Source organism: Mollisia scopiformis (assembly GCF_001500285.1).
Source record: "Mollisia scopiformis unplaced genomic scaffold LY89scaffold_8, whole genome shotgun sequence".
Taxonomy (NCBI): domain Eukaryota; kingdom Fungi; phylum Ascomycota; class Leotiomycetes; order Helotiales; family Mollisiaceae; genus Mollisia; species Mollisia scopiformis.
In genome coordinates this window covers 892,628-918,565 of record NW_017263588.1, presented here as the reverse complement: position 1 = coordinate 918,565, position 25,938 = coordinate 892,628, and the positions used below count along the sequence as shown (strand labels likewise).

Below are 25,938 nucleotides of genomic sequence, written 5' to 3'. Positions count from 1 at the left end.
TATTGTTGAGCATCTGTCTAACACCACTTTGATAGCGAACACTCTATCACATCTTTTTCCTTTCAAGCCAACTGCCTTCAATTGAAGATTGAATCATGAGCGGTCTCGAAAAAGAACAAGATTATAGGCTTTCCGACAGTATCATGGCTTCAGAAGAGCAGAAAGCTCTTGGTCTTGTTTGGGTAGGGCAAGAGATTATTGCTGACACTGATTCGGTATCGGCAATTAAAGCTGCTCCCAGCGGCTCGACTTTGCAAGATACCGCAATAGCACCGAAGCTTTGCAAGACCGTTGAAGTCAAGACAAGATGTGGTCAGCTTCTGCAAATGACAATTGAGCCTGACCAGATGGTGGTCTTTATGCCAGACATGTTTTGCACGATCATGGCTGTCGAACCGATCGTTAATTCGTCATACGCTTCAGTCAAGCTTGAGGCTGAAGAATGGCTCTTCCGGTCAGTCCATGGTACAAAGCTTCTCCTCTTGTTGGTGCTCGGACGAGGTTGCCATTCGCTATTGTTGAAGAAACTAATTGTACTGTATAGTGAACTGAACGCTGATGAAACATTGCGCAAGCGTATCAGAAAGACTAGTTGGTGGTGGTTTGCTGCTGCTGCAGCACCTCACGCTTCCAAGGAAGATCTCAAGGTTTTGGTTGACTGGGGTAATTGGGTAGGTCGAGCTCCCCTCTAGATTCCGAACAAGGGATGGCTGATGTTGTATAGGTTTTCCCATGGGATGATCGTAAGGCAAGGCGATAGTAGGAATAAGGACTACGCTGACCAATATCGAAGCATTCGACAACGGTAGTTTTAGAGGGGATCCTACTGGCGCTAAAAAAATGCTTGACAATCTCATGTCAATCATGAGAGGAGAACCACAAAGCCCAAAGAACGCTTTGGTAATTGCGCATAACGATATTTGGCGTCGGATTGTGGAGGTGAGAAAACATGTCCTCTTTCCTCTTCCGTGTTAACTGTTTTTGTAGAGTGCGTCAGAAGGTAAATTTCCTTGTTTGAATGTAACGTCACATCCAAAGAGAGATGCTGAGAAAGCAGTTGTGCAAAAGCGATATGCTGCTTCAATGGAGCTTTACTGCTCAGGGGCCCTGGAAGGCGTTGGAAACTATGCCAAGTCAAGGATTCCGGGTCTGGAAGAGTACATAGACATGCGTCGTCGCAGCGTCGCCGTTCTCCCGATAGTCTGTATGATTGAGTAGGCACCACTTCAACTCTGAACAATCGTGCTTTGCAGGGCATACCGAGAGAGAAATCATCGCTCACCATTCATTAGGTTTGCTATGAAGATTGAGGTTCCCGACATTGCCTATAACGACAAATCTCTGGTCACCCTGCGTAGGATTCTGGATGATGTCGTCTTCTTGTACGTCGCATAATCTCCATGGTCGAAGACCTAGCTAATATTTTGCAGGCAGAACGACATGATGGGCTACGCTAAGGAAGAGGTGAGACAATTCTGATGTAGAAACGGGCAGAGGCTGACCAAAGGACATAGCGTGAATGCGTGACGCACAATGTCATTAGCATTCTCCGTAATCTGGGCATGACGACGCAGGAAGCTTTCGACAAGGGAGGCTTAATGCTGAGAGAACGCGAGTTATATTTGCTTGAAGCGTTCTTCGTTCTTTGTCGTTTGCTGTCTCCGTATTCAACGGACGCAACTCATTCATTGGAACATGGTGTTCAGGTTCACACTCGGACATGTGTGACAAGGCAGTGCTGACACCAAATTCTGAGCCACAGGTTACCGAGACTGGCATATCGTCCAAGCAGACCTTCCGAGTTGGGGTGAAGCTGTCGACCGCGAGGTTCAGAAGTACATAGCCGTTGTGCACTCTTGTATGGTAGCCAATTTAAATTGGCAGTAAGTAATATGTGTATGCAAAGAGATGCGAAGCTGATGTTAAGTCTAGCCACCAAAGCCACAGATACTTTGCAACGTACAAGGATATGGCACGAGAGTTTGGTGCCGTCGTGGTTTTGGAGCATCCACCAACAATGTCCGAGGGTGTCAATTGATTGTATCTCGAGCAGCGATTGGTGAGAGCACTTGATCTTTGGTTTCGGCCTCCGCGGTCGTGGACGAGAGAAATTTTGGGTTTCGACTTTTTGTTGTCTGCGATGTTGTGAGAGAGAGACACGGTTGATCTTTACGTTTCTGATTTGCGACGTCCTAGGGCGTGGTCACCGGTACTGATCTCTGTGTTGTTGTTAAGTAATCGATTTTGTCCTTTGCTTTCTAGACTTTGACGCCTCGGTCGTGACTTCTATAACTGCGTTGTCTTTTAGAAAGTGATCTTGGTATTCTGTGTTCTGACCTCTGTGTCGTCGTCGAAAAGGTGACGTTTGTCTTCACCGTCCAATCCTTTGGGTATAGTGAGGAGAGGTAAGGCTCGTCATCCCTTTTCTCAGGTTTGTGGTGTCGTTGGAGAGAGAAGGTTTTGTGTTTGCTTTCCTGATCCCTTCGATATGGCGAAGGGAGGTGTGCTTGCTCTTTGTGGTACGGTGGAGTTGTTGACCTTCGCTGAACCGATTCTTCTGATCATGTAGGAAAGGCGTCGCAAGTTTTTGTTCTCTTTGATCTTCGTGGTGTCGTGGGAGAAATCCTTTTGGTCTTCACTAACCGACCTCTTTCAGCGCCCTTTGGTATAGACGGCGCTGGCTTTGCTTGTCTGACCTTTGTGGTATCGTAGAGAAGAGTTGTTACTGTTGATAGACGAGTAGACATATATAATGCCCCTGTTTGTTTCTCAAAGAATCTGTGTCGTGGATGAGTGCGTGTCTGTGGTGCGAAATTGAGAAAAGAGTTTGAGGCTAACACCAAATAAAATTATAGGGTGGCTTGCGACTCTCGCCTACTCCGCATTTACCCATTCGTAACGTTGCTAGGAACAATTTCCTCGACGAGATGGTTATCCGTAAATAGTAGTTTATACAAAGAAGGTGACGTCTCGCGTACATAGCCTGCTCAAAATAGAGTAGGGTTAAAGCTAATCATGGCATTATACAGCCAGGACCAGCTATATACTTGCAAGAAGAACTTCTCAAACCTTTATTGGCCCTCGTCACCTAGACTGATGATGATCTGCAGCAGTAAGTATGAAGTTGCATGATTTGCGCAATTCGCGCAATTCGCGCACTTCGCGCACTTCGCGCATTCCCGCATTCCATTGATATTAGTACATGCTCACCGTCAGACGTATGTTTGATTATTTCCCTTCGAGAAGTAATTTTAGCAATGGACATTGTTTTTCACTTTATTTGACATCGGAGGCTACACTAAGTCGCCAAACAGTATTCAATGATGGGTCCTCCTCGACCCACCAAGACCCTCCTCTTTACTAGTAAAGTATATAACACGGAGCTCACAAACAACCGCTCCTACAGTAATAAAATTACTGTCTCTAATAGCCGTCTTAAAAGCTGAATGCAACAGCATCCTAAAGAAAAATTGGCATAATCAATACAACGCTTCTCCCATCACTGCCCTATTCCGCGTGAAGAAAGCACCACTGCTGATCTAAATCTACGTTAGTGTACCAACTTGGAGAGCCATCAATTTGAGAATTATAAGGATGTCAAACCACGATATTTTATCAAAGCACTACTAGCAGGAGAGCGGAGGCGTAGCGGGATAGATGGCTTTCGATGACGGTGATCGCAGTTGCGTAGATCATGCGTACGATCTGGTCAATTGGGTGTGACATTAGATAGTCGTGAAGTTATACTTGAGCTTGCTGAGAAATTAAGATGATGTGGAGAACTGGTAAAGGGTGGGACTGTTGGTTTGATTCTACAATTACTTGTGTGGAAACGACTGGGCTGAGAACAAAGATAGATTTCTTTGTGTCTCAAGGCCATTATGTCCGCATCTGGCCACTGCAAGTACTACTTGAAGTGAGTAAAGAATGAAGATTGGATATCGGACCATTCTTCTGTGAAATGCATGACTAGCAAGATATGCTTAAAGGGCAGGTGAAATATTCACGGAGAGTAAGACGCCGCAACAACCGACAGAAGTTCGAGTCATTTTGATTTCTTCTTCCTCCTCTCAAATTTGAAATATTCTCCACCTCATGTCTTATCACTCAATTGCTCACGCTGCCAACTATTTCAACTGTGGAGCTTTATAATTCGAAGTCCAGCTTTGCTTTCAAGCTATTCATCCAGAGCTGGGGAAGACAGTATCATTAGTAGTGTTGACCAACCCATACGTCAGGACGAATCCCAATTGCTGCAAGATGAAAGATTTTTGGTCAGCATGTTGTCTTATCTAATACCACAACAGGTTCTGCTCCGATTTCTATACATAGGACCGACTTGCAAAGAGGATAAGAAAACCCAAGCACAACTCACCCAACTATCAGCCCCAGGAAGAATCGGCGGCGCCGTAATATTCGCCCTCTGCTCTCTAATCTCCGTACTATTAACCTCAAATAACTCGTCTCTCTGCGTCACAAAATCCGGCGTGATCTGTCCGTCCTGCGTATACCCCATGACCAACTCGGGAATTCCTTCCGGGACAGTCTTGTTCACAGCATCGAATCGCCAGGTGTGAGCTGTCTTTCCATAGGTACCAACGAGGACATCGCCCATGATGGCGAGATCAACCGAGGCGGGCATGTGTGGCTCGATTAGGAAGCCTGATGTCACTTCGTAGGCGTGCGAGTGCCAGAGCTGTCGTTCTTCGAAGGAGAGGGTTGCGAAGAGGGTTGGGGAGATTATGTATTCGATGCCGGCGAGGTGTTCTGGGGTTGTGCCAGTTGTGTAGACTGTGCATTGGAGGACTGTAGATGAGTTGTCAGTGTGAAAACTCCTAGAACCCATTGAGAAGGAAGAAAGGACAAGGAATTGGAGGAGAGCAATCGCGTATTGAGTTTGATGGGAAAAAAAGATGAGATTACTTACAGTCATCGGAAAGGATGGTGCAGTAATGATTAGCAGAGATCTCAGCAGAAGCATTGCCAGAGAGGAAGTGAAAGCCGTTCAGGAAGAGGACACTGCCTTCTGGGCCTATGTTGCCGAATGGCAACGCAGCGAAGGAGAAGGGGGCAAAAACTCCTAGGACAGAGACCAGGCTAGCAAAGGTGATCTGCATTGTGAAATGGTTGAAAGACAAGAAAAGCGTGCAGCTGTGTCGTGTCGTCTGATTCTGCTTTCTCTAGCAAAGCTTTCTCGCTCGTTTTGAATGTTTCACTTGAGAGGGAGGGATTGCCTCTTATACCTCAGTTTTCATTCGGCCTCTTCTTTGAACCCTGCCACTTTTGTTTTGCAATTTGCTGACCACTGGTAGATCCAGCCCCTACCACTCATTCTTTTCGTACGAGAAACATTTCTTGCTCCGGTTCTTTCCTCTCCATGTAGATGACATCGATGTGCAGACATTATATTGGTTTCGACCTTCCCTTTTCGTCTTTTCCAGTTCATCACTGGTCCTTGCTCTTTTGCAAGCCCAATATGGATTCTGACCGAGAGAACAGAATCCTCGAAGATACCAGCAATATGACCCCACTCCCGTCACATCTTGGAGAAACAGCTTCTCCGTCTTACTTCCGACTATCCATTCATCCTCCAGCTCCAAGAAACTTGCTCATTTGAGCCGTACTCCAAATGTCATCGGCGACCTGCCCCACGTTCTCGGTGACCTGAACCTTATACCCTATATCCTGTGGCAAACTTTTCTGCCGAGCACGAGTCTGGCAAGGAGAGCTGAAAAGCGAGAAGACGCGCGGAAGTTATGGAGAAACTGGAGGTTTTGTTAGTGGTCGGTAGATATCGGGTTCGTGAAAGAAAAACGCAAGGATGTGATAAGCAAATAAATAAATGCATGCAGAACGCTTACGTGAGGAGACATGAGGCTCTGGCTGGGTCGATTCTGATGATCATGAGACGCATTACGAAGCAGAGATGAGTGATTGTGACAAGGACCTCGATGATTGAAGAGTAGGATCGTACCATATTGGTCATGCTTCGAAATGAAAGCCCTTTGAAATTCGGCAGATGAAAAACATGGGAGTGTGATGACGAAAAACAGAGAAGTAGTACGGCAGGCGACAGAGGCTGGGTGTGCGAGATGGCTGGCAGAATGATGACTATTTCTGACAATGTGTTCCATCGACATGAACAACTCCAAAGCAAAGGGCGAAGGTATGAGAAAAGAGGAGAGAGCCTTGCTACCTCCTCTTTTCGCTTAGAGGAGCGAAAAAGGAGCGAAATCGCTGGATCTCGAATCTACCATAGCTGCTCCCAATGAGCTTTGTAAGGCTGCTCGAAACCTAAATTGTTGAGGGTGAAATGAGATAAATACATCTCAGCACTAATCCTGAGAAAATCATATGAGAAAAGGAAAGAGAAGGTTGTTGCAGAAGCTGAAGTTATATGGTTGCTCCATTGCATCGCTAAAGCGAGCCGGGGCGATGGTGAAATCTCACGTGCCCGTCAGCAGGGTTGGCAGTTAGCAAAAGTTATTCTCATATTCACGCTTTCGTCTCTTTCTTGAATCGGTATGATCTAAATACATGTTAGCGCTACGATACTTGATATATGATTTCTTTCCCTGCACGGCAGCTAATCGCATCCATGAGAGCGCAGGAGCTTATCGAAGCACCTTACCATTAGACTGTTTCTTCAACGAGATTCCCAAGGAACTGGATTAGACGAGAAATGAGTGCCACAATAGCTGTCTGAAATCGTAGCTCACGTAGACGTATAAAGCATGGGCTTTCAATTTTATTAGAGGTCGCAGAGATGGCTGAAAATATGATTCAACTGATTCTTGTAGAGACTGTAGTTACATCGATGTATTGAAAAGAAGACAAAAAGCTAATGCCATCATGTTGAATGAGTTTCAGGCTCTTGTTGAAATGCCAAAATCAGAAAACAAAGCAGGAAAAGAGTGTTGCGCATTTGCGAAAACAAAGTTTAGTAATCATCCCCGCGGCTGATGACCTCCTTTCCTCCACTGTGGAGGAGAATCGTCTTGAGAAATTGATTAGCTAAGAAATAATTGCCGACCGAGAGAATGCTTACGTGTTCAAATTGGGCCGTATATGAGCCTTTGATATCGACAAGTGGGGCGTACGACTCCACGATGCCGTGGTTCATAAGATCCCTCATCTATCCCAATCAGATATGTACTGTATGTTAGCGGCAGTTGAGGATGACTCACTCCCAGATGATAGCCCCTCACTCCAAGTCGCTCAAGGTATCGACGACAGAAAACTATCGTCCCGAAATTGGCATCTATGGTTTTGAGGAGTGATCTTGCAGAGGCGAGGTGGAGATTGGCGGCAGAGACGTCTGACTGTCTACCGTAGCCGTAAACACCAATCTAGAGAGGTTAGAACATCAAACAAGGCGAAAGGTCAAGTTCTCACTTCATCGTTCAAAAATCCCTTGCCTGTGCTCCCGAAGGTCTCGATGGCGAAGACCTCACCTTCCTCCATTTTATCTCGATTGTTGTTCTTGATAAACGGAATCTGCTTGCCTCCATGAATGTGGTACTGCAAGATGTCGTGACCCGTGATATTGCGAATTGCTTTCACTGGGAACGTCTTTCCTTTGATTTCAACCTCATAGCTCTCCATGACTTCTTGGATTGCCGCTCCAATGTCACCCATTCGAGCATCAATACCTGCCTCCTACATCATTGATCAGCGAAAGTACACAAAATAAGTAAGATAAATGAGACTAACGTTGATCCCAGTATTTGTAGCCTCTTTCACAGCGGTAAGAAGATTGTCATAAGTGTGGTCAAACGCAATCGTAAAAGCGCTGTCCACAATGCGACCGTTGACATGGACCCCAAAGTCCACCTTCAACACATCGCTCTTGTCTAGAACGACGTCTTTTCCACCAGGATTCGGAGTCCAATGAGCCGCAACATTGTTGAGACAAAGGCCTGTTGGAAATCCCATGCCGGCATACAATGAGTCGCCGGTCTCCAGGCCTTGATGACCGGAAAGTGTGCGAACACCATCTTCGATCCCTTCGGCGATTGATTGAAGGGTTGCACCAGGCTTTATCAGTTCTGACTGAGCATATTGACGGACTTGCCTATGGATCTCGGCTGCCTGGCGATACTCGGTGAGGAAGTTGTCGCTCCAGAGACGGGAGTTATAACGTGTCTCTTCATCCGTAGTACGGGACGTGTTTACATACGGTGCAAGTTCTCCGATTGGATACTTCTCGGCTGGGAACAACTTAGACACCAACACGCTCGGAGGAGATGTTTGTTCTGTCGGAGTCTCAGAGAGGACAGCTTTCTTGCCTTTCTTCTTTTTGGACCTTTTACGCTTCTTCTTCTTTTCTGGTTGCTGTATCAGTACAGGAAGGGTACCTTTTGCTCCGTTCAAGAGAAGTCAAAGCAGTCGATTGGAACGCACCTCCATCAGCAAGAGGGTTCACCCCGGCAGCAGCTCCTTGCCCATCGTCGTCATCATCGTCGTCGCCGTCATCGTCACTGACGACTCCACGATCCAAGTCTGCTGAGCCCGAACCCTTTTGGGTGATTTGAGGGTCTCCATTAGCAGTTTTGAGCCCATTGGAGTTTCCTGCAAGGTCGCGTGAGTAGCTGGGTTTCACAGTAGAGCTTCAGATCATACCATCGGGAGTTTGCTGATGTCCTTCAGGGGTCTTTGATCCCATTTTTGATTTTCGAAATGGTCTATCGGCATCAATAAGAGTAGTTGAATTTGATATAATTTTCAAGAGGAAGTTGAAGTCAATGTTGCAACTTTGCCGAGCGCGCCTTCCGGTTGACGGCCTGCTGACTAATAACTCAACCACAGCAAGCAGAGCTCATCACATGATGCCGGTGAAAATTATTCGCTACGAAATATATCCTCATCTTGTTTCTTCTTCCCTTGGTTCCTAGAACGGAACAATCTCTTCTTGACAACTTGGTACACCTCCCAGAGATAGGTCCACTAGCTTCCGCATCAGGTTAGCTGATGGCATCAAAGACATCGACCTCTCGAACCTCGAACTGTCCTCAATAAGCATAGGCAGAATATCCATGCTTTCACAGGAAGAAGGGTAAGTATCAACTACCGTAAGTCAAAAGTCTTCAAGGTATGAACATTCTTGCTTTGACAAGTACTCAGATGCAAATTGTTCCGCATGCATACATGAGAGTCGCTAACAGCTGACAACCAACGACCGGATTGCATATGACCTCGACTTAGAGTCAAATCCCCTACAACACATGTGATAAGTCTTGCATATTTCGTTCGCCTAAACTTTGATGGCGACACAGTACTGTGGACGCATCATCCATGTCACCTTGGCAAACTCTCAGGTGCATATGACTCAGGTACACATTACTTACGAAGAACAAGAGCAACGATACCAATAATTGAGAAATTTGGATACCCGATCCACACGATCTCATGAATGTGGACGCTTCCAACAGATCCACTCAACACTTACAGGTGCATCTCTTCCCGAGGTAGCAATGCATGCATGCGTGCATGCGAATGCAAGTACTGTACCAGAATTAAGTTGATCTCGGAGTCGGAGGCACAGACATGTTCTTGACAGCTCATAAACAAAATGTCTGTGAGATCACAAAGTTTCCTATTTGTCCAATCGCATTTGACCCCTTTAAAACTTGTATTTGGTATTTCATGCTTCAACAGTCGTCCGGCTTCTCGGCTCGGCCGCCAGCCACACTTCATCTATTAGAGTTCTGTCACCGCTGTCATCGCTTGGAAGGTTTTGATCGGCTATAGACTCGTCTGGGGTCTCTCATCACCGCATACATTTTTAATATAATATGGTGGGGCAGCTCGCATGACAGCCGGAACACGTTCCGAACGCAGACAGACCCTGGAGCTTATCCTTGATCTCTCCCCTGTCTGCTTCGCTAAAGGTCTTAATTATGTCCACTTTCTTTCCACCTTCCTATTGCGAGCACAATAACGGATAAATCCCAGATGTTGACGAAGTTGACTTTACCCCATCAAGTCCTGCCTTGTGAGCTGAAAGCATAGATTCGGAGATTTAATGTAACGAGGGTAGAATGCAGGGACTGTAAGCGGCATTGCGTGTGTGCTAGCCTTTCAAGGAAGTAACAGGCTCAAAATAATTGAGGACAAGCAGCATGTGCTAATTGGGAGACAGAAATCCTGTTGCCTCGGTTGCTAGCTCATGAAATACTTGAACGTGTTGACGAAGATGTGCTACGTTGTTGGTACGCATAACAACGCGAGTCATCAATAGCCGTGCCGTGCTATCCTACCCTGGAAGTATCTCAGCACGAAGGCTTATCATAAGTCTGCTGCTATCTCAGCAGGACCACTGTATATATGTTCTTGACTATCCTAGCCTTCGCGGGGTCCTGCCTAGGTTTCATCTCCGTGTAGAGTTTCCTTTCATAGGGGTGTAGAGGGGAATCTTAACGTCTGCTTGATGCACGGCAAGGCGTCTCCCAGCCTCAAAGCCAGCGCTTGGGGGTTCAAGTGATGAAACCTCAATTACTATTGAGCGCATGTGGACGGCCAATGGCCATAATCCTATCTGATTTTGGAGTGTCTCTCTTCTGGTAAACATTCGTCTCTTGGTCTGCTCATATCATTGGCCGAATCACACAACTTGTGGGAGAAAGACTCAATACTCGTAGGTACAAATCGAGGTGTAGTCAAACATTGGCCAACGCGTACATTCATTATTTCTTGACAATTATCGAATTCAAGTCAATGAAGACTGTTTACAGCAAGTTCAGGGCGATGGCAGACCTTGTTCATAATATTTCTCTTTACTTTTTTGCACGCGATTGCCAAATGGGGTACTCACAGACAAACCGAGACTGAATTTTTTGAAATGAAGTTCAATAGCAATGTCCTTCCACTCAGGGGTCAATGACAATGCCTCTAATCGAAACAGCAAAATGTTATCCATGACACTGGTGTTGACATGCAACAGCAATGTGTCATATGACGCTGAAGGTTGCTAGATGTCAACTTTGAATCTACAACCGCGACCTCGGAGTCATCTGAAGAAATAGGCTGGTGAAACCGCAAAATGAGAACAGCTCTCTATGTCAACGTATCTCTTTTTTGTTCGCTTGACCCCTGGGTTTATTATTGAAGCCGTTCTAAGCAGAGCAGATTGGTCTTTCAAAACTGATACTTTCCATAATTTCGGCTGTCAAGGGTGTCACTGAGACTTCTCCAGCACCTAAGTCATTACAATACCGTTTAACTTGGTATAGATTCATGATCTTCTCAGAAGGCAGTCTGACTGCATTCACTCCGCAGCCTGTGTTTTGCCGACCATGGACACGTCAAGGCAGTCTGACTCCGTGAAAAGAAAAACCGGTTCAGTTCTCCATCTCAAACATTTCTGTACTCGCTCCTTTCCATGATCTACATGGACCTTCAAGATAAAGCCTCATCATCATTGTTGCTCTGATAACAGCACCCAAATCGCTCTCATCACTCCAGCCATCCCATTCAATGCTTACGTTTGACAACCCAAGAAGACTGGTGCTCTTCTGACGACAAATCACAACAGGAACATCATCAAACCATCCAGTCTCGCTGTTCCAGATTTGCTCTATCCCCTCCACCCAAATGGCGGCGGGTAAGTCTCAAAAAACTTCTAGCCCGTCAACCTGGACCACAGTTATCACTCCCGTATATATTTGAGCTCTTCACAAACTCCCTGTCAGCTCGCTTCCTTGGACGCTACAACCCTATCAACTCAAGCACCTCGCTAACATGCTTTATCAGATCTCCATCCAGACCCATAGCGTGCATTCTTCAGACCAGTATTACTTGCCAGCCTAAAAATGCTCGTCAAACGCACATAATGCGATTTGAACTTGTGGTTATACCAATATTGCCATTAGCCATGCCCCGACCTCGAATTCCATCAACAGCAGGGTGGCACAGACTTGTTGTCAAGAAGGATAACGGAGAATAACCCGAACTTGAGCTTCAATACGCTACTGCATTGGGTAAAACAAGGCACCAGCATGCCACAACCTATACAAGAAGGCTACAGGAAAAGAAAACGATACAACGGTTCCTCCCAACACGCAGAGTTCGGCCAATGAAGCAAAGCACCTCTGCAGCAGCTCTTCGAGACCTCTGCCGCGGCGAATCTATCGTCACACTCCCCGAACAGAGACCTAAAGCGGGAAAGAAGACGATGGAATTTTGGTTTGGTTTTGTATACTGGCCTTGGAAAGGGGGTGGAATGATGTTACGAAAGGTTTGGGAAGAAGGGGTTGAACGCAGTGACGGGGTTTGGGACGCCGAGCCATAGGAGGTCGTTGATGGCTTGGATGACAGGCGATGCTATAGAGGAGGAGGAGGAGAAAGGGGCGTGCGGTTATGAGAGATGAGATCATGTTCCTTGGCTCTGTGAAGAGTGGTTGCAGGGCAGGATATCTTAACGCGGACCATCGCGATAATATTTTTGATGTGCAATAAATTTACTATTGATGCGAAGCATGCTAAGGAGACCAAAAACCATGAACCTCAGATTCCATGTTACACATTGATTGGATAGGGAGAAGCCGACAGATCGTCCGAGGTACGGATATCTCAAGCTGGACAAGAGACTTCCGACTCTCAATGAAAGCGATTATCTCCAACTTCTCTCCTGCAAAAACAAAGTGCAGACAGGATGACAATGCTTTTCACCGTGTGACGACCACCAAGACCAGAAACACGCTCAAGAATTTCGGCATTCACTGAAATTATTCTGCTTGGCGCCGAGGCAAACTTACTGCAGGCACCTGCCTTCAACTATTGAAAAGCACTGCTGAAGATCCAGATAGATAGCTTACCAAGAATCGCATTCTGACTTCACATCTCAAAGCCCATCATCGATATTCTTTCAGCTCCCGCAGATCGGGAAATCCAGACCTCAATTGTCAGCAACATGAAGGGAACTTCCTTGAACACATTTCATCACCGCCTCTTCCCTTGTTGTCTTCAGATCGGTACTTGATCTCTAGTTCCGGCCAATGATGTCGATCACTGTTGAAGCGACAATCTGACATCTGTCTTTGAGCTTACTACTCCTAGGGGAAGGTCAGGAACTTTTACGAGAGAGAAAAGTACTTGGGAGATGAAAGGGGGTGAGCAGGCTTGCAGATGAAGCTGTCACGTCAAGCTAAACTATTGATAAGCAGCTAGCTGGTCTAGCACGAGGAGGATCCCGATTCGGGAGTTGTGCAAAGCATCGCCAGATCTCGAGTGCGAGAAAAGGCGACGCTAGGAGAAAATCAAAAGTCATCGGCTCAATGAGACAAGATGTCACTTGAAAAACAAGCCGAGGTGAAATATAGAGGTGCGCGCAATTTCCGCGACGACCTGGTTAAGAGCAAAGAAGCTATCGTGACGCGAAAGCTACCGTGCACATTTCTCTATGCTAGTCAGGACTCAAGAAGACATCGCGCATAAGCTAAGCCTCTCGACGATCACATTCACTCGCATGCTATACCTCGGTCGAATTTCCCTTCAGGGGCAGAACCTCCGTTGTCAAACTCTGTAGACTGCAGCAGCTAGCTTCGGATAGAGATCCGAAGCCCTGGATCGACATGTATGTGCGTATTTGGTTTCATACCGGTACAGCATAGCGTTCAGTTTGGACCCAGAAGCCGCGCTTGTTAGTTGAGGTAGTCGCAAACTTAAGATAGTGACGGTGACGGCACTAGCCTAAAGAGGAAGACAAATTTGGATTGTTTGAAAGCGAAACAATTGCCCCTGAAACATACGTGAGAGGCGTTAAAGTGGACGTTGCGGCAAAGCTAAATTGTTATCATGAGGAAGGGAATATTTGTCATATTGCAGAATTAGTGCAAATATCGGCACAGGCCTCGGATGCAGGAAAGACCCTTCACTTCGGTGCCGACAAAAGCCTTTGGAATGGCAAACCAGAGGACCAGACATTTTTCGCCAAATTGTACGCAGATGATTATTTATGGATGCATGCTGGCTCCCGCGGAGATGGCAGACATCGATTTCTGGAGGCTTGGTACAGTTTGCCGATGGCTCGGGAGAACTTTGCAGCCTTGGCAGTGCTGGAACCATGGTCCTGGGTTCTTTAGTATGAAGCTTGCGCAGGTTGGCACGATTCCTGATCGCGAATATGTGGTGAAGGTGCCTGAATGGCATCTTGTGGCCTGAAGAAATCTGCAAGTCTGAAATTTGGGCACGCAAAATGACAATAAACTTCTCTGAAAAGAGTAGCCCGGAAGCCGTCAGTGTGCAAAATCAGTATGGGCTCCTGCTTGGCTGAACACTATTCTCGCACTTGCAAGACTTCGTGGGTCAATGGTGCAGCACTACCAACGAATTAAGTATAGTAAATTACTCATATCGAGGGGAATTGAAGCCATCAGCGCGTCCACCTGCCCTCCTGGAATATTGCGCTGTGAAGTAACTGCTCCCGCCTGGATCTAACTCATAGCCCCCGCCCACCATGGCAGACTAAGAACATTGATAGTGATGCTGGATCTTTCCATGGGACCACGATTCATGACAACAGGATTACAAGTGAAGATTTGCGTTTCTTTTGGGAGATAAAATTGAGCTCACTGTTGGAGAAAGTCTCCAAAGTTCAAGGGAAAATCGATGTTTTGGAAACACAAATTGTGCTGTTACTTTCCACATCCAGCAAGTGACAGCGATTGGCTCTAGAGAAAGGACATGAACATCGACGGGTTGCTTCACTTGAAGTAATAATGCACACAAGATGAATATCACGTCCTTGATGAGAACTTTTTAATCTGTCATTTAGTGAGAGGGCCTGAAAAGGGGATGTGGCAGTGCTGGCGCCAGTCGTTCCAGCAATGTGCTCGAAACTTCGCAAACTTCAGGTGACCAGGGGCGGATTTGTGACAGCTGTCGTTTGTGTCAATATGTAATGATAAACTGGAGCAGCACACAGACTCTGTGGCCCATGCCACTGTAGTGGTACCTTGTGCCTGAGCTCAGCTCTGCTGCGAGCCGCGAGCAGTATGACTGCTACTTCGGCTCATCGCATACAGCTGCTTAGTTACGACTGCGGATTCGGGATCATTGTGTCTGTTACAAAAATAAGCACCCTGATGCTGGTTCCCAGCTGTCAGGGATGATGGACTTGGGCGGGGTGATCCGGGGATGGTCCGAACGTCCACGATCGAAATGCACTTGGTAGAGAATGCGTTGTGTGTGCTGTCTCTTGTGTCTTACTGTACGAGAATTGCTGCAGCTTCCCACGAGGGTTGGATTCTGCAGCAATGCGTCCATCTCGAAATAAACACAATGGCACTCACCACTGTATTGCAGGGCGTTAGTTCTATTGTCAATTGCATGCTGCCCCTTTACGGGGTGTGATCTCGTGCGTGCCGTCTTTTCAGAGATCTCTTGTCAAGAAACGTCAAGACAATCCTAGTACTCGAATCGTGTGGGGTCGATTGACGTCTGCCCGGGATCATGATGATCATCAACTACAACGGTTTGCAGTGACAGATCCTGAGCCACTGCGCTCATCTCGAGTTTTGCATTATTGTCTGAGGCCTCGCTTCGGAACTTCTTTGATTGCTACTTTGGGATATGTCAACGAGGCTTGATGGATTGATTCATGGATGTTTCTCGCATCGCCAGGGGGCACCGTTGCCATGTCTTGGATCGAGGATCGTCGGGGCTGCGGGTGTCCGTTTGGTCTGTGCCGCTGTCTTGCTCCCCCCTGGTTCGAGTCATGAAACCTGACATTCATTGACGAAGGGCCTGAGGGGGCGCACGAAGCCCGAACAGATGGACGGCAGACGGCGGCGTGCGTCGACGGTATAGAGTCTGCTGCACAGGTACAGCTCAGTACACCACAGGATTGAAAGTATGATCCTGGAATTCTTGTGTGTCATGCTCGTAGACGGGGTCTCAATCTGCCATCAGCCGTTCTGGTGATATCCCCATTATTGGCAGTTGGAGCTGAGGCTCAACTCATCACTCCAACCCTATCGCTCCGAGTCCATGACTCCGTTGTGCACCGTCTGCCATGTTGCCTCCCGTCTCTTAGATTGGCGATGTTGCGCAGCGACGATAGATCTTGATTGAGCGTTGCATGTCGTGATTGTGATCGTCCTGCTGGCTGCTCGCCCTCTTTCGAAGTCGCCAGCTGAAGAGAACTTCGTGGCACATGGTTCCTGCAGCCCCGCGAGACTCAACAGCCTTCTCTGTCCCTGTCCTCGAGTGCATGGTATGTGAGACGTCCTGCTTCGTGGGTTGTGCACTGCCATCGCCATCGTCCATTGTCCATCATCGCAGATACCCAGGTAGGTTTGAACCCCTCAGTCACGAGTAGACGTGTTCGTGGTAGGAATGGGATGATGCACGTCAACCAGGAAGAGGCATGCAGGATTCCTGATGGAGTGAATCTTGCGAATGGAACCCAGGTCGGAGGGCCGCTGTCATCCCAGACCCCCGTTATCCGACAGTATATCCCATGCAGGTATGCGCAGGGAAAGAGGACGAGGAAGCGAATGGAAAGATTGAGACAGGGTTGTAGATTGATGTTGTACGGGGGGATGAACGAGGGTTGAAGGCGATGGCGATGTTCGCGGAGAGGATGTTTTTTTTTTCCTTGTTGCCCTTTCCTTTCTTCCAGGGCCGGTGCCATCATTAACCTCAACCTCACTCGCCTTCCCGTTACACGACATCACAACATCCAAAATGCAACAAACCAAAACACAATACAATACCATTGCAATACAACCAATGCAATACAATTGCTACACGCCACACTCGAGCACGCTCACACATGCCAGCCATGCCTGTGCCGTCTCCCGCACTCACTCGATTCAGTTCAATCTACAGAACAGGCCAGGCCAGAGCGGAGCTGCGCCAATACACGCTCGTCTATCAAGGCGATCAACGGCTGAAACCAATGTTCTTCATGCAGATTCAATCTGATTTCGACACCGTATTACTGTACGAGGTACCAGATCGGCCAGGGACACTCTTCCGCGCAAACCCTGCTGGCAATCATGACTCGCCAGCAACGCTCCTTCATCTGGGGTTATTCGAACTTGGTCCAGAGCCCCGCTGGCCCATGCATGGCACAACATGGCATCTTTCGACTCTGCCTGCTGTTAATAGACTCAGACAGCATCATAAGGCCCGATTTTTCCCACGAGTCTCTGCGGCAAGAGACTCATCATGCCAGAACGAGCGTCATGAAACAAACATCTCTCCGCATGGCCATCAGTAGCCGCCTTGGTGGCTGGAAGCTCACCACCGCTCGGATGCCGAGGAACAATTTCGTCTGATGATCTCTGTATTCTCCGAAGCACGGCCGTTCACATCTCACTTGCAACTTTGGGACTTCAGCCTCTCACCCTCGAGAGCATTACGGCATCAGCCAGAAGAAGGATGGCTGCACCACGATAAGTGAACGTTCCACAATTGCTCCTGACTCAGAGTATGGACTTGGGGAATGAGCATGCTCTGCGTGGTACGGGCTGCTGGACCAACTCCATTCAGTAGCCCTAAACGAATTGTAGTTACAGTCCCACCCGAGTCGTCGTCTGTGTTTCATAGCATGAAAATTGCGTTCTACCTCGCGGTCGAGGCATGCTACCTGCGTGGACATGCGGACCTCTGCCCGCTGACAAGAAAGTGTTGTTATGACGCTTACCTCAATCCGGCTCTTACGCAGCACAACCTTATTCCGAACGGCTATCACCAGATACTTGAAGCACGAGCAATGAGAACGCAATGACAACGGCAACGGGTACTTGGAGTTGATCATCTGCACGTTGCCACCAGCTCGATCTGAAGGCACGGATCTTGCTGTTTGTAGACGCCATCACCAACTTCCATGCAAAGATCCAGATCCCGCTGGCCGTACCTAGGGTGGCATCAAGGGACCAAGGGCTGGAAAGATACGAATTCGTGAGCGGCTTAGAGTCAATTATGACCACATGTGCAGAATCCTATCTGAGGAGAATCTGTGGCTTCGATCCTGCGTCGCAGCAAAGAACGCAATGTCAAAGACCAATGCAAAAGATATCTCGAAGAATCGAACATCTGGGAAATGCAGCTCACGGGCACCTTAGACAATGCACGTTATCACAGTTCGTGTGAGTGACTGCAAAACGCTCCGTAAGGATCCTCTGATGTTTTGACATTTATGCTCTCAGCATGACCCTTGTTCCTTTGAAGCTTCAACATCGATATGGCTGGTGGCGTGCAGCCAATCGCACTAGAAAGCTGACGCCGAACGTTCGGAGTGCCAAACATTGTCCTCTCTGCGCCTCCAAGAAACGAACCCGTTTTCTTGTTCGTTCTTGATGCACATCTATAATTGGAAAAAGGTCATGTTGCAAGAATGAGAGTGTTATGAGAGCTAAGACGGGAAGATTGCTGAGGCTTGCATGCTGCTAACGTTGAAGCTCGACACTAACATGGTCCCCCATGAAAGATTCTCAATGCATGCGGGAAGATAATAATCTCCTCAACGGCCATCAGAAGCAAGTCACGGCCCAGAGTAAGCATTTCCCAAGAGTCGGCAACCCAAGAGCTGGCAATGTACGGTCCAGCGCTTTCTCTACGAGAGCTTTATTTGACAATATTTCTTCGAAACGAAACTTCATCAATGGAGTTTATGCAGACCGCCTCTCATCTGGTTCCCTGCGGCGGCCACCAGCCACACGGAAAGGACACTGCAGTGTACGGAGATTTACGCACTGTCCACCATCCAAGCTCTAAATTGCCCGAACCGGCTTTCCACGCCAGGTTAGGGATCTGACTTACATGTTTAATTCCTGCTCCCCCGCCGAGGATGACCTTGACAACGGCAGGACGAAGCCACCCCCCAGCGTCGATCAAAAGTATCTGCTCCAACCACGAGTAGCATGAACCTTGTCTCCTGATCGATCCCTAGTCTGTCAAAGAACCTGGTGGCTTGCGAAGGGCCGAGAGCGAAACAGACAGAGGATGAACGCTGACGGACCAATCGAATGCCATCCGTCCTGTCTGATCATCGTCGAGATTTTGATATCCGTCATTCTCGCATCCGGCCTTTCATCCGTAACTCACATCAAACTTTGATGTCGAAGAATCACTTCCTCGGATCTGCTTCAACAGCGGAGGAAACAACCAGCGACGGCTTCAGAAACCGGCGTGAGCGGTTCATGGACTGACTAGCTAAGCACGACCAACAGTCCATATCACATGGCAAAGAATAACTCTGCCGTGCAGTCTGGATGCAATGGCAGATCAATTATGCTACAGCGATCCTCATGCCGGTCACCTCCACAAGTGAATGAAGAACAGAAAGTCAGTAAGTTTGCTGCTCAGGAACGCCAGTCGAGTATATGGTGGGGTAATACGGTTGCCATCCAATGATAGCGTTAACGCTGCAGCAACACCCAAAGACTCTGGCGGTGCAGAGACAAGGACCATGGCAGATGCAGGGGCAACGATGAGAGGAACATGGAAGTGCGGTCGATAGGGTGAAACCGACTACTATCTTCATCAGGTAAGTGACCTCGATTGGTCCCAGTACGAGCATTGTTCTGGAGTGCAGTATTTGAGTGTGTTTCTTCTGAGAGATGGGACAACCAGTCGAATCATCAGGTTCTTGAGAAGAGGCCATAGTTTATTGAAAAGGTTTGAGAGATCCTTGGACGGCTGGCTGGCTAATATGTGACACTGGTGATGAAGCTTTTACTCCGAAGGTTCGCCTTGACAGGAATGTTAAGAGGATATTGCCTGTCAGATAGCATGACATGTACTACGCAAGGCAAGTTCAAATTAAATGAAGCAACTGGCTAATCGGATGCACCCGAAAACACGGGAAAAGCTGAGATATCTGAGCCACACCGACCAGCCACTCACTGAGCTGCAGAAGGACTCTCTTCAGCTGCTCCGTTCACAGTCTATATAGTGATGAGTGGCTCTTTGAAGGCGTATCTTCAGATTGCCCTGATATTGTTACGCTTCTTCTTCTTAATTTTTCAAAACGGATGATACGCATCAAGTAATGGCATTCTCAGAATTCCCATCCATTTCCCGTTTCTCGCAAGATGATGGGGCGCCAAGTCCGATGACAGTTGTCTCTCCGGAGAGAGAGCAAGCTGCGGGAAAGTGGTGATCAAATTGCAGAGCTTTCCCTCTCGCTATCCATCCGGCAGGTTGCATGTTCAAACGCAAGCCTGCTCGGCATCGAATGTTTCCATCGGGGAATTATAGCTGCACCTGCAGAATATCAGTGCACCATAGCTCAATTCAAACCCCTTATCCCCTGCAAGAACACTAGGAGGGATCCGTCCTGGGCTGAAATCAAGTGAAATGGCAGGATCTCACAGCGGTCTAAGCCTCTAACGGAGTCTGGCTCTCGGGGGGTTTTAGCGTGGGTGGGTGATGAGCCGGCTAAGGAACTGCCAGACCAGGTCAGGAGAAGGCGAGAAAGTCCACTTAGGATCACCAAATTAGTGGCTAGTGGCTACTGACACCAGTAAGGTCACTAGCGAGGAAGAGCTAATGCAAGGCCGCCGCCACCAGAGCTAGACGGCCACCATGACCACTCACTAATCTCAATGGTAATAACGGCAGCGGCAGAGCAGTGCAGTGCTACAGAAACAAACACCACAGGCACCACAGCCGGAATGGCTCCGTCGTCACTCACTAAAAAACAGCATCATGAGTGCTTGATGTGGGCAGTAGGCAGGCTTGCACTGGCCAATAACCACTCACTTCCTGCCTAGACCGAATCTGGCCATCGAGATTCACTAGACATGAATACGCTCATTGATCCTCGGGCCATCCAGTACCACCGCGCAGTCACCCCTGGTTCCGCGCCGTCGCCCTACTGGGTCGAGAAGTTATGCTATTTGACTCTTTCTCTTCTGTCTTGACCTTGTCATAGCCAGGGAGTCTTGGCCCCATCATCGAATGGCACGAGTGGAGAGGAGTGACGGTTTCCTGTCCTTTAATAATGCCCTGCAACCTACCATCGTCTTATCACTTACTACCTAGGTACTGAGTGCTTTCCTACGGTCTTTAACCCACCCCCCAGAGCCTCCAGCCCTAAGCACGCACGTTGCTGCTGATTGATACTCAAATCAATTCGCTGAAGCTTCCTCGTTCGTTTCCCACTACACCATTTTGGACGGCCAAGACAAACTTTCAACTGCCCTAGCTTGTTCCTGGGAGATACCCATCGCTCACCCAGCAGAAGGCCTGTTCCACGCCTCATCTTCGTCTGTTTTCAGCACCGAGCACGCACGACTCCACCCTACCACCACAGCGCGTCTCTGCATCCCTGTCCGGGTCCTGGCGCTGTCTCAATCCCTGGATCCTCCTCATCGACTAGGCCTATCTGACCCAGTCCCAGTGCACGGCATCTGTGCAGCGAGCGGCCCGTTGATCTGTTTCTTCCACAGCCATCACCAACAGCATCCACCACGCATCCACTCCCCATGGTTCCATGCTCCAATGCTCCAATGGTCCAAGCACTGATACTTACTTATACTTAAGACATCTGCCCTCCGCATCATACATGCACATATACGCTTAAATCCATACCAACATACATACTAGACCACCCAGCATACATCAACATCCAACACTCTTCCAACTTATCCATCATCCCCATCAATCAATACTCGGCTTCTCGGTACATGTCCTCAGCGTTACCGCCCAAGGCCAGAACAACTGATCGACGCCGATACCCGACGGAAACCTTATGCACATCCTGCATTTGATTTCTCCCTAGTTCCATCCAAGTCTTCGTACGAATAATACTTGAACCGCAAACGGCAGCGGCGAGTCATCAGTCAGCGTGTCTTCTAGGCAACTGATCATCCGAACAGCCACAGCAGAACAGTCACTCTTCCTCCTATCCTCAACCGTCGCAACGCTGGCCGCCGCAGTCTTAACTCCGCTATCTCTTGGTGGCCACTTCCCGAACTGGATTACGGGAAGAAGATCTTGGAAGGGTAAGTTCGAGCATGGAATAGAGGCCGTTGACACCCCACCCCTCTCCACTGTGGCACTTTCTGCTTTTAGTTTGGCATGGGAGTGCCTTGATGTCCTACATCGTCAAATGCTTTTGTTCCTGGTACTATCTATTTTCATTACTGCTGTTTTGACAAGCTCTACTACTCTCGTCGAGACCAAGATTCGATGTCACCAGATGTCTGCTAACAACGGGAATGCAGACTCTGGACACTACCTAACAACTGGTACCACTTCCTCCAGCGGGTCGAGAACAAATCCAGCCTCTCGCTCCCAGAGTGGTATGGAAGTACCGCATTCTGTGCATTCGAGTCAATCAACTGTGAATTCATCAAAAGAAGAATCTTCTGCAGCTATGTCGACGCTTACCTTGAGGGCACCATCCATGCTTCCGTCCCCTAGAGACATTGGCAGCATGTCCTGGTCTGATAGACGTCCTTTGGACTTTCCTTCGAGACCAAGGTCCCAGACTGATCGTGAAGAACTCCCTTCAATACGACAGGTAAGTCTTCACCTCAAAAGCTAGGTATCTACTTACACAACGTTTAGATCATTCCAGACTTTCATCAGACTCGACCAGGACGAACAGAAGCTGAACACAGCACTGATTCTTATTCGCCGACATCTGGTGGTGTGAGAAAGATCCCTTTAGAATATGAGCAATCGCCGTCGTTGAACAAGCGGAGGAGATTATCCGTTGAGGACGAATTCGAAGAATCGAGAGATCGAGCCATCCCACGACTTTACAGAAGTCCATCGAGAGTGACGGCAAGACCTGTGAATGCTTCCATCTCACCCACATCCGCAGCTCGACCAGCGCCTGGCTATCCTTCAGACACACGATCCGATTCCAACAGAAGTAGTCCATATTCTGCAGCCTCAACCACCTTCCAAACCTTCGACGCCCCCCGAACGCAATGGAGGACACTGCCCAGAATTCCAGCCTTGGCTGTGGAGACAGTCAGTCCACATAGCAGAAGTAACTTTGGTGAATATTCACTCGATTCTTCTAGATCTGGCGCACAGACTTACCCGCAACTTGCAACTTCGGCTTTCAACGCTCCAACGCCCATGTCCACCTACCCGCAGCCATCTTTCTCCTACGGATACCAGCAACCGCGCGGACAGTCCTACTCAGGACCATCTGGCTACTCACTTTCACAAGAACGAACGCCCTTCTCGGTTGGGCTCCCTGCTGCATATCCCGGAGCCGGTTACGCGTATAGTGGCCTTGATGTCGGGGATGGGAATGATAGCAAGCAAAAGAAACGGAGAGGCAATCTACCGAAAGAGACAACGGATAAATTGAGAGCGTGGTTTATCAATCATCTGCAACATCCTTATCCCACGGAAGACGAGAAGCAGGAGTTGATGCGGCAGACGAATTTGCAGATGAGTATGTCTATCCTACTCTTTTTATCTACTAGTTTTTGTTTTACTAACGAAATGGCTACAGATCAAATATCAAATTGGTTCATCAATGCACGCAGACGCCAACTCCCGGCTATGATCAACAGCGCGAGAGCAGAGACAGACGCACGGTCAGCGAGAGGAGGCCAAGGGGAAAGCACGAGTGATTTTGGGGATGAGAGGGAGAAGAGGGGGGTCAGTAGCGACGGAGATGCAAGTGGGTATGACGATGAATTCGAGCTGAGGTCGAGGAGGGCGAAGAGAGATAGTATATGAAGGGAGGAGGATTTATGACATTCTATTCAACGATTTTCTTCACGAGGTGGCTACAGAGCGAGGTTTACGAATTTCACGATAACAGGTAGCAAAACAGCAACAAGAGATAGAACGAGGGAATACAGGACTTCGTCGGGATAGGTAGCATAGCCGGGATCAGCAAGCATCAGCATCCGGAGTTAAGAGGAACAGTTGTACAACACAATAATAATACCACACAAAGAACTTTCATAAACTACTCATGAATGATAAACACTAACTCGTGACTGACTCTCTCTTTCATAAGATTCCACAGTAGACGCGGCACCGCGCCAAGCAAATACCTCGCAAGGCTAGCGGAAGGAAGGAGGTTTCCTTCCTTGCCGTGATGTGAATGAACGGGGACGTGCACTGGTTGGAATCATTCATTTATTAAGCAGGCGAAGCGCAGCCGTAACGTTGCTGATCGACATCTACATCCCGATGGGAATTGTTTAAACAGGATATCCTTGAAGGGAATTGTGCAAAAGCAGGTATCCATAAAAAAGATACCTAGCCTAGGTATGTATATATGTATGTAAAGGGGACCCTGACTGACGTCTTTCGCTTCCGTTGTATCCGAGCGAGCGACAGATTGACAGGCCCGGAGCCGGCATTTGGGATTTAGGGTTTGACAGCTAGGCGACGAGGTGGCCATGCTAGGGTGGGTGGCGTAGTGTATGTGGACGTTAACGTACTTGGTGGCGATAGGAGTGGTTGGTTATACGAACGAGGGTTTTGTGAAGCTTGATTCGTATCTTGTAGTAAGTAAGTGAGGTATGAAGTGAGGTCCGAATTGCATTTGGACTCGCAACGAAACAAAGCACCATTGACTGACAGCTGCCAACTAACCTCGGAAGATTCAGCAGCCGTCCGTTCGCTACTGTACGATCTTTCGTCCAGAGTCCGCGTCCACGGCATTGACTGCTGATCTTTTGGTTCCTCGCTCGCTGAGAGATGGACGAAATAGTAAAGCTTGCGAGAAAAAGAGAAGAAGAAACATGAATGACGGACCGAGGTAGAAAGAAAGAAAGAAAGAAAAAACGAAACAATGCAATCGCATGTCTAGCCTCTATTGGGGGCTTTGACAGGTTACTTATGCATGACAGGTTTCATCATGCGGACGAACATACCGGATCTGTCGTTGTTTGCGGAGAGATGATACCCTTGAACCTTGACTATTATTATTCATCCATATGCTTTTCATCTTTTCTTTTCTTTTCTTTTCTCTTCTCTATTCTCAGGTGAATAAAACATAAAAGCAATTAAGCTTTGACACATGCATGACCCCTCTTTCCTTCTCACTCTGCCCTGTCTACTCTATCGCTACACCAGGGGTCCAAGACGGCAGCAAAAAGTGGCTGTGCAAAAAACTGACCTGACGTTCCTTGAAAAAAAGATGATCGATCGCTTCGCTAATCAATTTTTAATCCTGGCGGGAAATCTTTATTTTTTTTCTGGCTGCTGACGTTATGATGAGCCGTGCCGAGATTCCCGGGGATCTGCAGCTGCGCGCGAGAAGGACGGAAAGGTGCCGAGTGGGGCGGGAACGAGGTGGCTTTGGCTTTGCCGAGGTGTCAAATATGTCATGGTGGGGAAAGGAGGGGGGGGGGGCCGTGAGTCCCGAGTAGGGGTTGTGTCATTGATGGGTGAAGGGCTGAAAGGATAGGGGATTTATGCAAATGTATGGGAGACAGGGGGAAATGACTGGGCCGAGGTGGGGTTGGTGAATGCGCTCTGGTTAAGTCGTCGTCGTGAGAGATAGCGTCTTTGAGGTGTTGGGGGTTGAACTAATGTTGGATTTGGCTATGGTGAGATGGAGAGAGAGGTGAAGAAACAATTGATGCGATGATAGAGAGACTTGATGTTGATTTGGGTTCAGCTGTGCAACGAAGAAAGTGCTTGCGAATGAGCGTACAATAAGCTATATTGCATGCGCAATTTGTTCTTCAAAGCTTTAAAGTATAGCATCCGAGAAATTCTCCTCTTTAGTCTTGGGAGTTTGAAAGTTTCCTGTCTGGATATTGAGAGTTAGTCATAGTACAGAATGTTCTGAGGTGTTGGTATTTGCCAAGATAATCCAAGACAAAGGCTCTCTAAATGTATTATATGTATTGTACTTTGCTGCTTGTAACCGTACGCTTTTCTTACAATCTTTGTATTGAAGAAGCTTTGTATTGAAGAAGCTTTGTATTGAAGAAGCTTTGTATTGAAGAAGCTTTGTATTGAAGAAGCTTTGTATTGAAGAAGCTTTGTATT

General features: G+C 47.9%; 6 protein-coding genes across 6 annotated transcripts; 3 read left to right on the top strand and 3 right to left on the bottom strand.

Annotated features, from left to right (window-relative positions):
- Window positions 1–95: 95 nt before the first annotated feature.
- Window positions 96–2,038, top strand: LY89DRAFT_731760 (terpenoid synthase; the record flags this gene model as incomplete). The annotated part of the gene is made up of 10 exons (XM_018219611.1): window positions 96–454; window positions 545–671; window positions 725–743; window positions 794–939; window positions 988–1,214; window positions 1,293–1,382; window positions 1,431–1,464; window positions 1,515–1,698; window positions 1,763–1,883; window positions 1,933–2,038. 10 exons carry the CDS (start codon window positions 96–98, stop codon window positions 2,036–2,038), a joined length of 1,413 nt encoding a protein of 470 aa, XP_018073715.1.
- A 2,143-nt stretch (window positions 2,039–4,181) lies between these two features.
- LY89DRAFT_731759 (DUF1264-domain-containing protein) lies at window positions 4,182–5,117 on the bottom strand (the record flags this gene model as incomplete). The annotated part of the gene is made up of 3 exons (XM_018219610.1): window positions 4,182–4,253; window positions 4,376–4,806; window positions 4,928–5,117. The coding sequence occupies 3 exons, from the start codon at window positions 5,115–5,117 to the stop codon at window positions 4,182–4,184; spliced, it is 693 nt and encodes a 230-aa protein (XP_018073714.1).
- A 1,823-nt stretch (window positions 5,118–6,940) lies between these two features.
- On the bottom strand, window positions 6,941–8,665 carry LY89DRAFT_581578 (methionine aminopeptidase 2-like protein; the record flags this gene model as incomplete). Its single annotated transcript, XM_018209118.1, has 7 exons — window positions 6,941–6,997; window positions 7,049–7,135; window positions 7,188–7,349; window positions 7,396–7,659; window positions 7,714–8,334; window positions 8,426–8,571; window positions 8,623–8,665. The coding sequence occupies 7 exons, from the start codon at window positions 8,663–8,665 to the stop codon at window positions 6,941–6,943; spliced, it is 1,380 nt and encodes a 459-aa protein (XP_018073713.1).
- Window positions 8,666–15,955: 7,290 nt separating this feature from the next.
- Window positions 15,956–16,818, bottom strand: LY89DRAFT_488965 (uncharacterized protein). The gene has a single exon (XM_018207878.1). It carries the CDS (start codon window positions 16,634–16,636, stop codon window positions 16,178–16,180), a length of 459 nt encoding a protein of 152 aa, XP_018073712.1. The 5' UTR covers window positions 16,637–16,818; the 3' UTR covers window positions 15,956–16,177.
- A 5,512-nt stretch (window positions 16,819–22,330) lies between these two features.
- Window positions 22,331–23,661, top strand: LY89DRAFT_731756 (uncharacterized protein; the record flags this gene model as incomplete). The annotated part of the gene is made up of 3 exons (XM_018219609.1): window positions 22,331–22,477; window positions 22,525–23,371; window positions 23,432–23,661. The coding sequence occupies 3 exons, from the start codon at window positions 22,331–22,333 to the stop codon at window positions 23,659–23,661; spliced, it is 1,224 nt and encodes a 407-aa protein (XP_018073711.1).
- Window positions 23,662–24,557: 896 nt separating this feature from the next.
- Window positions 24,558–25,016, top strand: LY89DRAFT_489044 (uncharacterized protein). Its single transcript, XM_018207879.1, has one exon. The coding sequence runs from the start codon at window positions 24,685–24,687 to the stop codon at window positions 24,925–24,927; it is 243 nt and encodes an 80-aa protein (XP_018073710.1). The 5' UTR covers window positions 24,558–24,684; the 3' UTR covers window positions 24,928–25,016.
- Window positions 25,017–25,938: the final 922 nt, after the last annotated feature.